At 43.5% G+C, this 13,936-nt stretch overlaps 1 protein-coding gene across 2 annotated transcripts in view; it reads right to left on the bottom strand.

Annotated features, from left to right (window-relative positions):
• The window catches only part of APPL2 (adaptor protein, phosphotyrosine interacting with PH domain and leucine zipper 2), a 52,326-nt gene extending 39,417 nt beyond the window's left edge, over positions 1–12,909 (bottom strand). The window contains exons 1-2 of one of the 2 annotated variants that reach the window (XM_034987682.1): positions 12,715–12,909; positions 5,903–6,001 (exon numbers count right to left, since the gene is read on the bottom strand). In XM_034987682.1, the coding sequence (XP_034843573.1) occupies positions 5,903–6,001; positions 12,715–12,768 (153 nt within the window). In that variant the 5' untranslated portion in view covers positions 12,769–12,909. The remainder of the gene's footprint in view (positions 1–5,902; positions 6,002–12,714) is intronic. The other variant, XM_034987681.1, reaches the window with a different exon arrangement.
• Between the last annotated feature and the right edge of the window lie 1,027 nt (positions 12,910–13,936).

Below are 13,936 nucleotides of genomic sequence, written 5' to 3'. Positions count from 1 at the left end.
AAAAATTATAACAATACAGATGACCCTTGAATGACATGAATTTGAACTGTGCAGGTCAACTTACTCAAAAACTTTTTTCAGTAAATACATACAGTGCTGTAAATGTATTTTCTCCTCCTTGTGATTTTCTTAATAACACCTCTTCTCTAGCTTGCTTTATTCTTTTTTTTTTTTTAAAGATTTTATCCATTTATTTGAGAGAGAGCAAGAGAATGAGAGACAGAGAGCACATGAGAGGGGGGAGGGTCAGAGGGAGAAGCAGGCTTCCCGCCGAGCAGGGAGCCCGATGCGGGACTCGATCCCGGGACTCCAGGATCATGACCTGAGCCGAAGGCAGTCGCTCAACCAACTGAGCCACCCAGGCGCCCTAGCTTACTTTATTCTAAGAGTACAGTACATGGTATATACAACATACAAAATATGTGTTAATCAACTCTGTTTTTGGAATGCTTCTGGTCAACAGGAGGCCATTACTAGCTAAGCTTTGGGGGATTTTCAGCTGTATGGGGGTCAGTGCCCCAACCCCTGCATTATTCAAGGGCCAACTGTATAGTGTAACAAAAGCTAATGTGAATGTGGTCTCTCTCTCAAATATCTCATTGTGCTATACTCACCCTCCTTCTTCTGATGATATGAGATGAGAAGATGCCTATGTGGTGAGGTGGAGTGAGGTGAATGATGTAGCACTAGGTACTACTGACCTTCTGGCGATATGTCGGAAGGAGGAGCGCCTGCTTCCAGACTGCAGTTGACTGTGGGTAACAGGAACAGCAGAAAGTGAACCCGTAGCTAAAGGGGGAACTGCTGTGCTACACAGCTGTTTGGCCGTCCTATAGTGGGGGTTGTTCTATAGTGACAAGAAAAACCTTGGAAAGCTCCCACTTCCTTAGCCTCTGCTGCCACTTCTGGAGGCCAGTATGTCAAAAGAGTAGAGCGTAGTGGTTCAGGGTGAGAGTGCAGGTCTTGGAGTCAAAGACCTGACTGCAAATTCTAGTTCTGTCACTGTGATATTAGGCAAAATACATAACCTGAGTCTTAGTTTACTGATCTGCGAACACATGCTATAGTAATACCTCTCCTTTCTTATGAGATTCTACAAAGGAGATGCCGAGCCTAGCTTGTGGTATGTTTCTGCACCCAATAAATGGAAACCATTATTTCTATTATTAAAATACGCAGTTCTGACCCTATCTGCCTGCCAAATCCTTCCCCGGCCCTATTATAAGCTCATACTCCTGGAAGCCCACTCCTCTCATTTTGTTTCCCAACAGGTGCATTAGCTTGCTGAGCTTGAGATCTCTATACAGGGGCCCCTTGAACAATGCAGGGGTTAGAGGGGCCGGCCCCGCCTTGCGCAACCAAAAATCTGCATATAACTTCTAGCTGCCCCAAAACTTAATAGCCTACTAGTGACCAGAAGCCTTACTGATAACATCAACAGTCAACACAAGTTTTATATGTTATATGTATTATATACTATATTCTTACAATAAAGTAAGCCAGAGAACATAAAATGTTATGAAGAAAATCTTAAGAGAGGGGCCCCTGGGTGGCTCAGTTGGCTAAGCATCCAACTCTTGGTTTTGGTTCAGGTCATGATCTCCGGGCCGTGAGATCAAGCCCCTTTGGGCTCCGTGCTCAGCGGGGAGTCTGCTTGGCATCCTCCCTCTGCCCCGCCCCCAACTTGTGCGCATGCGTGCACTCACGCTCTAAATCTTTACCAAAAAAAGAGAAAATCTTAAGAGAAAATACATTTACAGTACTGTATTTATCAAAAAAATCCACGTATAAATGGACCTGTGCCGTTCAAATTCATGTTGTTCAAGTGTCAACTGTATATCATCATTTCTAAAGAAGAATTTTTTTCTTTATAATACCAAATTTCTGTGTATCTTCTCTTCAAAATATTTTACTCCTATCACCTCCTACTGCTACCTATTACCCCAATTTGAAAAGATACTATTCCCACCTCCAATTTGGGCTTTTAGTTTTTAGGATCTGTCGTTCTGTATTCAAGAAGGCTGAAGAACGGTTGTAGAGATTGAACAATGTTTCCTGCTTACATTGAACAATGTAAGTCTGCTTCGCTGAAGGAAATGAAAGAGCCTTAACCATGGCTCTCACTTCAAAAAACATCCATCCGAAATTTACTTAAAGAAAAAAAAATTCTATCCAGACTGAAGGCACTAACTACAGAGGTCCATTGTCTGTTGGAGACAGATTCCAAGAATTGCCGGGTTTTGTAATACTGCTGGGGACATTTCATGGGTCCCTGTTTTCTCAAAACAATATTCACAAGGAGATTACCTAAGTAAACTTCATTGTAAGACCCTAATAAATCTATTCTTAAAAGATTTAAAAAAAATTTTTTTTAAAGATTTTATTTATTTGACAGAGAGACACAGCGAGTGAAAGAACACAAGCAGGGGGAGGGGCAGAGGGAGAAGCAGGCTTCCTGCTGAGCAGGGCGCTCAATGAGGGGCTCAATCCCAGGACCCTGGAATCCTGACCTGAGCCAAAGGCAGACGCTTAACGACTGAGCCACCCAGGCGCCCCGAGATTTAAAAATTTTTAACCTCTCCAAGAAAGAAACAAAATTATGGCAGATATTTTGATTATTTATGTAATTCTGTGTATCAAATGTATGAAACGCAAAATCTGAGATTTAACTGAATATGGACACAGATGCGTTCAGACACTAAGGAGATTTTAAACTTATCTAGCCAATCATCTTCAAGACAGCAGATCTTTTTATGTAACCCATCTCTGCTCTTAGTGCATGAGAAACGTGTACTACTTCCTTCGTTCAAATGACCTTTAACAAGGTACTCAGTTCCCACGGCCTGCAAAGGCACATCTGACAGTCAAAAGACCAGACGTGACTTCAGGGACTGCTGTAAAATACTGAAAACAGCTCATGAACTATAGCTTCATTCTAGCATGTAAGTCAAATAAAATTTAAAATTTCCCCCAAATCAGCTACAATCAGCAAAACTGCTCACAGAACTTTCCTCTAGTTTTCCTCACTCTTCCTCTTTCTAAAACTGAGGTCCAGTGGCTGTCGCCCTATCAGAATACAGAAATTTACCATGTGGTCTGATTCAAAGTGAATCATTTATCATTTATCAGCAGCATAAACCTGGTTTTTAAAATACAATAATGCAAAAACATCTTGCTAAGTGCCTGTGTTTTAAAAAATGAGATTATAAAACCCTATTAATTTAATTCAACAGGTCTAGGTATAAAATATTTAAGTAATGATGCTAAATAAACCAAGAAAACATAACTTAGGGGGAGAAAGTTGAGTGAAAACACTGATAAGTATTACTACACACACATATACACACACCGATACATACATGTATATAAACAAATTCATCAAAGACAAAGAAGTTTCGTTTTTTGTTTTTTTTGGTTTTTTTTAAAGATTTTATTTATTTGAGAGAGAGAGAATGAGAGACAGAGAGCATGAGAGGAAGGAGGGTCAGAGGGAGAAGCAGACTCCCTGCCGAGCAGGGAGCCCGATGCGGGACTCGATCCCGGGACTCCGGGATCATGACCTGAGCCGAAGGCAGTCGCTTAACCAACTGAGCCACCCAGGCGCCCCGAAGTTTCGGTTTTTTTTAATTACAAAGAAACAAAAGAAGACACTTAAGCCTTCACATAAACCTGAAAACCAGCTGACCCTGACCCAGCCGATCTGGATGCCACTGGCCACTGCTTGGATCTGTCGCTGAGTCTGGCAGCACTAACCAGCCCTTCCCATGAGCCTCTGCTGCAGGAAATGCGAGGAAGGAGGAAGGGTTTCTGGCCAGTAGAGAACCCATGTGATAATCATGTGGTGTGAATTAAAAGCCGGTTTACAGACTCTTGGAATGCACGACCCACTTAATTTTGGCAAAATGTAGTTTTCTGGCTCAAAAGAAAAAACGCGTAAGAAAGCCTCTGGACATCTCCAAGTAAATGATTCTGACAGACATGGAGAGGCAGAACAGAGACTCTTGGGAGTGACAGAGACATCGTCCCTTAAGTCGTGGGCTCCTAAACCTTAAATGGGAGACAAGTCATTTAACGACAATATTCAAATTACTGAACAGCAAGTAAGTTCAGGTCCAAGTCCAGGGAAAAAAATTTCTATTTTCTTAAATTTTGAACATGTAGGGGATATAAAAACATACAATATAAATAGGGTTTTAAAAAATCAACATAATATGTCTCCAGTTTCTGAATGTCTTACCAAAACAACAAGTAGATTCACAATGAGCACATGATTTGTTTGGGTTTTAAAATCAGTCCCAATTAAGTTACACTTGTATAATACAGTAGAGTTTGCAAATCTGTATCTCCAGCCTGAACTCTAGATCGGGAACTTTCAACAAGCTCTTTCTCCACTTTGATGTCCCATGGACACCTCAAAATCAGCCTTTCAAGAAAGAATTATGATTGGTATCCCTGCCATTCCACACACACACACACACACACACACACACACACACACACACCCTCCATCTCTTCTATGTGCTCCCAGCTATCCACCCTGTTGTTCAAGTCAAAGACCTGGACATCATTCTGCACTCATCCTTCACACATCTGACCCCTTCACATCCAGTGAGTCACCATTCTGTCTCTTGAACACCTCTGAATTTCATCCACTTCTTTCCATTTCTACTGCCACTTCCCTAGTTCAGGCTGCCCCAGGTTTCGTAGCTGGGAGTTTGGGCTTCAGGTCCGGGCTGACTTGCTCTGCCATGTAGTAACGGGATGGACTTGGACAAGTCACTTGTCACTGGAATCCTTAAGTCTCCTAACCTATAAAATGAGGCTACTGCCAACAATGCCCACCTCACAGAGTTGCTGTAAAAGTCCTGAAATCATGCCCAGAAGCTACGAAATACTCAATTAATCTCGACTGTCACAATCCTCCTCTCTTTGGGTGCTGAGCACAATTCCTCTGGGTTAGGCGACCTCCTCTCCTAGTGGTGCTAACACTCTTAGATAAATGTTTTCGGTCTCCCCACCCAAACATAAACTCTCTAATGGCAAGGACTGAGTCTTCTTCCCCTATACGATATGAATAAATGACTAATAAAACAATAATAATAAATGATCATATATGAATATCAAGAGCTATATAAGAAATGACTACATACAATTATTAGTATATATTATATACTGAATGTGGTATCTCTTTAGAGATCGTCGATGAGAAAAAGAAACATTGACATATACAGATTTAAGTCAGCAAGGAATCAATAATAAAAAGCATCAGCAAGCCATTAATATTTTGACGTGCAACATAATGAATTTTAAGTAATTTGTAAGTCTTCCCTTAGAACGTAACATACACAGGCACTTCTCAATCTTAAAAAAAATTCACTTTTGCTACTCAGCAATTTATTTTCCATTGTTCTGCAAGTCAGAGATATTTGTTCCTCAAAACAAAGAAGCCACCCGACAGTTTCAGAAGTGTGACTCAAGCCTTCTCAGAAGAAGCACGTGGAAAACCCTCCCTACCCTCCTGCCTGGACGTCTAAGAGTCCCATTTATGAGAAAGACAAAGAACATGTCTCAGGATACTGACCCCGCTCATTCACAAATAGGAAGAGGAGATTCAGATGTTCCCCTCTGGGGCTGAGTTTTTTAAAAAATTAAAACCAGTGACGTGGTCCTCCTCTACTGGTTTTACTAGTTACAGGAAAATTACCCACTTTCTTAAGCAGAGAAAACAGACTGTCCTCAGTGTTTTAAGGTGAACGGACTTGAGGAAGACAATTCTGATTCTACTTCCAAATTTTCAATGGTATTGTTCTGACTCAAATTTCTCAGCCCCTTGAGAGAAGTCCAAGATGAGGGCAGGGGGCTCCTACTCTCCTCCTCTTGGGGGGAAGGCACAGCAGGATACCTGGGCTCCGTAGACGCGCTGCATCGCCTGGAGCAGCTGGTTGGTATAATCCGTGAGGGTACCAGCATCTTCCTCAAATACACTCAGTAAAGAGCGAGTCTACGAGAAAAGAAGAAGTTGACTTTATTTCTGAGTGGAAACGTTACAAAGGAGGTAGAAAACACATACACACACACACTCCCCTCTCTGAAATGGGGAAGGAAGGTGCCAATTCTCCGGCTTTATTCTTTTACCGATAATACTAGGAAGAGTTGATTTCTGGAGCTTTAATTTAGAACTACTTTCCTAATCCTTCAGACTACAACGCAGGGGCAAACTGAATACAATTTGGGGGCCAGAGAAGGAAAGCCAATTTTTTAAAGAGTAAGACTTGAGGGCTATTATCTGTTTCGACTTAGCCCCTATCTAAGCACCAGGAGAGTCCAAAAAAAAAAAAAAAAAAGTTAAAAAGGCAGCCTCTCCTTTCCAGCCCATAAACTGCACACAACACCAGGCCTGTGTGTTTACCTGCGGTGTGGACGCCCAGCAGCGCATCACCCCAGCAGCTAACCATCTGTCTGGTTTTCTGCAAACTTGGACATCTTGCAGGGGTGCGTCATTCTTTCCTCCTAAGCTACTACAGTCAATTTCCATGTCTTTCGTCACCTTTTATTCAACTAATTTTAAACGTGTAGCCAGGAAATTTCGTATACTCTGGGTCCACCAGCAGTAGATCTGGGCACAAAACTGAAATCTCAACTTAACAAGAATGCTAGCTCCATTCCTTCAGGAAGGCTAACCACTCAGTGCCCCAGAGCAGCTGAGCAATGTCATTTGATGGAAGGCATTTCCTATTGTTCTTGTGCACAGAGCCTGACACATTGAACACTGAAGAAATATTTACATAGGAGATGGTGTCTAAATAAGTATTGAGGTGTCACATAAGTGACCATATCTACTCAAGGGACTTTAAGTGTCCAGCAAAGTGGGAATTTAAAATATTATGTCAGTGATAATGGGGTCTCTAAAAATAATCCATCAGGCACAGGATGGACAGAAAATTACAGAAATGCTTTTAATAAGATATCAAAGCACTTTACAAAGAACAATCTATTAAGACTCATTAACTCCCTGCATTCGAATTTCAATTCCTTCTTTCTTTTTCTAACCTCAGGTAAGAGAGCAGTGACTTACTTCAAAGCACCCTCAATCACCTGGGTGTTTGGATCATTCAGTCTCCCCTTGATTTTGTCCCCCAAACTCCAGTGTACTTGGGCCAGACACAATTGTCCTGGCTTTGCCTGAAGCCTTCAAGGCTAAAAATACCTTCTCCGAAACCAAGGTACTCTCTTCAGTAACAATCCTTATCAACAGAGGGACCAGATGCAATGAATATGGAAAATATAAGACAGGTTTTTAAAAAGCTCTCAATGACAGCAAAATATCAGAGTTCATACAGCATATAAATTCGTGTGCCAGAGGAGAGTTCTTCAAACCTTCTAAAATTAAAAACAGTGGTAATGAAACACATGTGACCAAACAATGTTTATCATTAGTATGCATATACACTCCGATTTTTTCCTGCTCTATTCTGTTCTCTTCCATTTGTAAACAGAAATCATGACTGTGACCCACTGGCTCTGGTAATCAATGCATGGATGTCAACCAGTAAGTGAAAAACATTGGTTCCAAACTCTTCATTTTATCTTTTTAAAATATACTTTCTATTTTGGAAAAAAAAAAAAAAGAGAGAGAGAGATTGTATTCATTCACTGATGCATGCATCTCTGCCTTCATCCAGGATCTGCCGAAACATCGTGCTGGCAACTGGGATTCAGAGGTGATTAGAACCGACCCTATGTTCTCCAGGAGCTTAGAGCCTGCTCTGCCTCTCAAAGCATCTGGGATCCCCTTGGGACCATGTCAGTCCTGGGTCCAAGTTCAGGCTCTAACACTAATTCGCAGGGTTACTGGGATAATGAATATACATAAAGTGCCTACCAGTGTGTGATGTATGGTACTAGCAGCTGATACTGATTACGAAAATAATGAACTTTGATTGCTTATTAAATGCTGCACACTAAGGGCTCTACATGTACGATTTCATTTTTTTCTAAGTGAGAGCAGAGTTTATTGAAGATAGAGAGCAGATACGGATGGAGCGTCGGGGAGACTCAGAAAGGAAAGGAGCATGAGTCTCTGTAAGATTTCATTTTAACACCACAGCAATACTTATCTATACAGTTATCTATAAATGTTATCTATAGTAAAGGGCCTTTTTGTCTCTTTGTATTCATGGTGTTAGTGCTGGAGGCCCTCACTGACGTTTATTATGATTCTGGTATTTTTCTTTGCTATAACTAACATGTCTAGGAAAATGAGAAGGAAAGAATGGTACAACTGGATTGAGGCTATTTCATTTTTCTAACTACTACTGATATCCATTTAGTCGAGGCCTACTTATTGTTTTTAAAAATCTCAGGAATGAGGGACGCCTGGGTGGCTCAGTCGTTAGCTCTGCCTTCAGCTCAGGTCATGATCCTGGGGTCCTGGGATCGAGCCGCCCATCAGGCTCCCTGCTCAGCGGGAAGCCTGCTTCTCCCTCTCCCGCTCCCCCTGCTTGTGTTCCTTCTCTCACTTTGTCTCTCTCTGTCAAATAAATAAATAAAATCTTTAATAAATAAATAAATAAAACTCTCAGGAATGAAACAGAATGGAAAATGAGAAGATGAAAAGAAGGCTTATGTAAATATCCTCCACAAAGAGAAGAGAAAGAAAACGAACCCTCCCGTTTACTCTGTACCTCCTGTGTGTGAGACACTGTGCTGAGCACTAAATATTTGTTTTTTCATTTAATCCTTCCAACAACTTTATGAGGTAGATACCATGGATACTTAACCCTATTTTACAGATAATAAAACTGAGGCTCATCAAGGTCAAGAAACTTGCTCAACCTCCCACGGCTGGGAAGCAGCAGGGCTGGGATGTCAATCCAGGTCCAACCGGCACCAACGGCCTGCTTCCTCCCCTGCAGGAGGCTGCACCTGTCACCCAGCTGGCCGAGCTTTATCAGTGGGCATGCGCTGTGGTCCACAGCCCAAGTCCTGCCTGTAGCCAGCTTCCCTTCGGTCATCCTGTCACGCACTTCCCTATAATAACTGCCAAATCTATATCACAAGTGTTTTGTTTCCTTACACTCTGGACAGGTTTACCATGACCACCCCCATTAGCACTGGCAAGAAAAATCCAGTCTTTCTAACTAGGCCATGATCACCACTGAGAAAAACCTGCCCAGCCATCTTAGACACTGTTTTGATACCCACATTATCAGTTCCATATCTGCTTAAATTTATATCTGGAACAACAGGAATGTTCTATAACTGAAACGTAAGGAATGAGACCAAGGACCAGTCAAAGGTACACCAGACATCAAAGACTACTTACAAGTGGGAAAGACCCTGATGCCTATCACTTATAAAGATAATAACAGCAATCGTTTACGGAGTTACTATGACATGCAGGCATGAAGACACATTACACACATTATTCATCTTCATAAGAATCCTATTAAGTAAATATTTTTATTCTAATTTTACACATGTTGAAAAACAAGCTCAGAGAGGTCGAGTAACTTGCCTAAGGTAACAGTGGCCGAATCAGGATTTCAATTCCATCTTTTTTCTACTATCCTACATTTTTAAGAGTATGCCTAGCCAGAAAAACCAAACACCCTAAGAATACAGCCTCAGCATCCACATCATCCCTCCATCTTAAAGAAGCTGGGTGTTACCTAATAAAATAGTCCTAGACATTTTTTATTCTCCAGAATAGCATCTGATCATATAATGGCACAATTTTAATAACTGATTATAAAATACACATATTATTCTCCACAATGAACACATAACCACCAGGTTGTTTTGAGGCCTCTTGCTTGAGTAAAGAAAGCCTGGTTTGGTCAAGGAGGGCTGTCGCCACTTGGACCACTCCCTGCATAATCTCAGAACTAAGTCTTTAACTTCTCTGGGCTTCAGTTTTGCCAACTGCAAAGGAAACAAACACACAAAAAATCAAGAAAACAGCAAGTAATACCACTTTTGTTTTCACCTTATCTCAAAAGCGGACTACTTACACAAAAGCCAATAAGCCCCTGCAGAAGTCTGAGTGGCAGCAGCTCAAAGCTGCGTTTGTGTTCCTACCGCAGCCCATTCACACGGCCCTGGCCCTGCTTTCCTTATCTGTCTCCCGGGACAGACTGTGCCCCGTGGAGGGCAGGCACTCCTACCTTGTCACTATATTCCCAGCATCTAGTGGCGCCTGGCAAGGAGCAGAGGCTCCCGGATGGCAACGGAGACAAGTAGCTTTGTCCCCAAAACATTCTGCCTCTCACATATCAGATGTAACCAGAAATGATATGTATACGCACAGACTAGTCTTCAGTACACCGTGCTGTACTAAAAAGGACGAAATGAATAGATGTGTCTAAGGACGGTCAACTGCTATTCAGCTCCTCTTGGGTCACTGAGTTCAATTACAAAAGCTTTTGTGTTCACTTAATGAATCATGTGCAGGTTGCTGCAGCAACCCTCATAACTACTCCTCATAAAACTAGAAGAAACAAACAATAGATGGTTTCTTAGGATCTCTTCCTTTCAGTGAAACATTTTAGGTCACCGGTGATAGAAAGGCCAGGTGCCAGGTAGCTGGACCAACTTGAACAACATAGGCTAGACTGCCTGGGTTCCAATCCTGGCTCTGCCACTGTATAGTATATAATCTTGGGCAAGTTATTTAACTTCTCTACTCCTTGGTAACTTTCATAGGAGACCTACTTCAAAAGATTGTTGGGAATATTAAGTGAATTAATACAGGTAAAGCATTTCGAATAATGCCTGGCGCATAAAAGGCATGTGTGATATAGGTGTTTGCTATTGTTTTTATTCTTTACACATAAAAGGAATTAGATTAACTTTTCTCCAGTTCCAAATCTATGGGTTTCCTTGGGAATAAGGCCACTTTAGGCACACGCCCCATATAAGACTGCTAAATAAATATATTCCGATGATTATCAAAGCCTTCTTGAAAGTTAGCTTCCGCTGAACAACCTCATGAAGAATCCTGGTAAGGTGACACCCAAGTCCCAAAAGCAGTAACAAATTCCCTACATTAAGAAGAACATTATATAGGAATGCCAATGCCACTGAACCTCCTCTTCCACATACAAGCTCAAAATTATAAACCATGCAATATAATATAATTTTAAGCTTCTAAAGCCCCTTAAAGATCAACTGCTCCACATCCCTCATTCTGCAGATGAGAAGACTGAGTCAACCACAGGGTAAGGATAAGTGACTTGCCTCAATCACGTAAGCTAGTGGTAGAGCAAGAATTAGGATCCAGTTTTCCTGCCTTGTTTGCCAGTCCTCTCTCTGCTTCCTCCCAGCTGAGCAAACCCTGTAAACCACTCAGAAATGGTGCATATTCACTTATGTGAGAGTCAGAAATGCAGAATGTGACTTCGCAATGAGGGCAACACAGGAGAATCAGTTAGCACAACCTCTCTGACCTGGCTCAGCCATCACCATGCTCAGTTAGGAAAGCAATATATCTTTGCACTTCTGGAATACAAAGCAAACAGAAATCCCTGTTCAAAATGGTATCCTTAGAAATTCTACATTATTCTCTTCATATCTCACATTATGTGTGAAGACAGACAAAATGACTTCTCCGAAGGGCTTCGGTCCCATTAAAATGCCACAAGTCTAGAAACTTCAAAGAGCTCTTTGAAAAGTCAATCAGACCAGCGGATGCCAATTAAAAAAAAAAAAAAAAGCCACAGCTTGCTCAAGTTTCTTGCCTACCCTAAGGAAGATCACAAAGAAATGGACACAGGCAACTAAGCACACGGCCCTTTGACTGCTGATTCTGAACTGGCAAGATGCAGAGTGGGTAAGTAAAAAGTAAGTAAGACCATCAAAAGATCATCCCAGGAGTGCAATTTGCTAAGAATAAGGAAGGGAACCGAAAAGAGAAGGAAAACAGTTCATCTCATTCTAATTTTTCAAGAGTTGAGACACCTGGGGATAAAAAGGCTGATTTAAATAAACCCAGGGATGCGGAACCAGGAGAGGAGATATGAAGCCAGGCAGTGCTAATGCGGAGCAAAAAAGTTCCCTGAAGAAAAAGGGCACTGAATTATGAACTCCTGTCATTCTGCACTCATCTGCTCTATTTACACAGCAGCTTTCATCTGCAGAGCTCCGAGGACGTAACTTTCATCTCGAGCGTGCTAATGAAGTCCCCCTGTGCGACAAATGGGGCAGGTGTTGTAATTTTCTCTTGACAAAATGGGAAAACCGTGCCGAAGGGTACCGGAAAGAGAGCTGGACTCTCTGCCTCCCATCTTGGCCCTAAATCCACCAGGACCCATCGCATCAGTAAGTAGCAGTAGTAGTAGTAACTTAAGATCTACTTCTTCTGTACCAGACGTTGCCCGCTAACAACTTTACAGGCATTCCCTTATTTAATTGACAATTCTATGAGGCGGGGACAATTATTATCCCCTGTGTTACAGATGTAAAAACTGCGGCACAAAAAGGTTATTTTTCCGAGGCACTCAGCAAAGCCACGGAGCCCGAGTTTGGGCCGGGCAGCGTCAGCTCCGGCTGACTCTGGAAAAGGGGTCACGACACAAAGACTCCGGCCGCGGGGGCGGGGGGGGCCCTTTCTCGGGTTGTCCAGCCCCGCCTGCGGGGTGCCCCCTCCCGGCCTCCACCCCGGGACTCGAGGGGCCTCCCGTCCCCGGGCAAGGCGACCGGAGCGGCGGGAGGTACCTGGGGGCTGTCCTGCAACGCCTCCTCCAGCAGGAGCTTGTCCACGGCGGGCATGGTGGCGCGGGGCCGGGCAGAAGGACGGAGGGCGGGAGGCGCGGCCGCCGAGGGTGCTCCGGGCTGAAGCGACGCGGCTGACTGTCCGTGCCCGCCGCGGCCCCGCGCGCCCACGCCAGGCCAGCGGCCGCCTCCCGCGTAGCCGCCCGCCCGCCGGCCCTCCTCCCAGCCCCGCCCTCCGCGGAGCCCGATCAACAGGAAGTGTGGCGAGCGCGCGGCCGGGCCACCGGAAGTGTGGCGACCCCGCTTCCGCCGCGCCGCGCCTCGTGGGAAGCCGCAGAGCCTCAGGCCGGCTCAGTGGCTCGGTGCTCGCCGGACTCGTCGAGGTCTGTGGTTAGGGGGCCGGATACTTAGGCTGGTCAAAGCCCCAAACCGGGAACGATAAGCCTTTATCTACTTGCGCCTACCCAGAAGACTTCTGAATCGAAGGAGATAGGAGGGAACAGATTTTGTCCCCGTGACCTTCGCCACTTTTTTAAGGAGGGAAGAGCCTACACTTGCCACACCACTTTTTCTAGATAAATCCCAGTGCCCCCATGACAGCTCTGAGCGCAGAGGTCACCTAATTCTAAGAACAATGGATAAGTGAATCATCTGTGTTACTCAGAAGCCATTGTGGAAACCAGAGCGATAGGATTTGAGCAGTAGAATCAGACCTCGTCCTCGTGGTTTGTTGTGTTTCGTCATTTCGGAAAATTTCACAATCTAGGTTTTAGAATTGGAAGAAATACATAATCTAGTAAAGTTGTTCTCGTTTAGAGGTTAGAACACGGGCCCCAGAGAATGAGTGACTTGGTCAGGGTCAGACTAGGGAAGGTGGAGGAAGAAGAGAAGGAAGGAGGGGGAGCAATGGGAAGTACCTGCAAATGGAACATGACGTCTTCTTAAACCAAAGGCAAGGGTCTCAGAAGTTCCTTCTTTAGGAATCAGTAAGATTTGTCCAACAGAACATGCTACCAAAATCAATAGACAGGATATGATAAAATTACACAAATGCTATAGAAACACTGAGGTATATTAAGGTACGATCTGAGTTACAAACACCTGAAATTCTGACGGCAGACTGCCAGACTCCATGGCCATTACTCCGAGTTGGCTGTAGCCAGCACCAACCTTTCCTGAGCCATTGTATGGCCTCCATAGGGAAATCATCCAGCATCCTTTTCCC

Source organism: Mirounga leonina, unplaced genomic scaffold (genome assembly GCF_011800145.1).
Source record: "Mirounga leonina isolate KUSES-001 unplaced genomic scaffold, KU_Mleo_1.0 Mir_418, whole genome shotgun sequence".
Lineage (NCBI taxonomy): Eukaryota > Metazoa > Chordata > Mammalia > Carnivora > Phocidae > Mirounga > Mirounga leonina.
The sequence above is the reverse complement of the archived record's forward strand: the minus strand, read 5'-3'. Positions and strand labels throughout refer to the sequence as shown.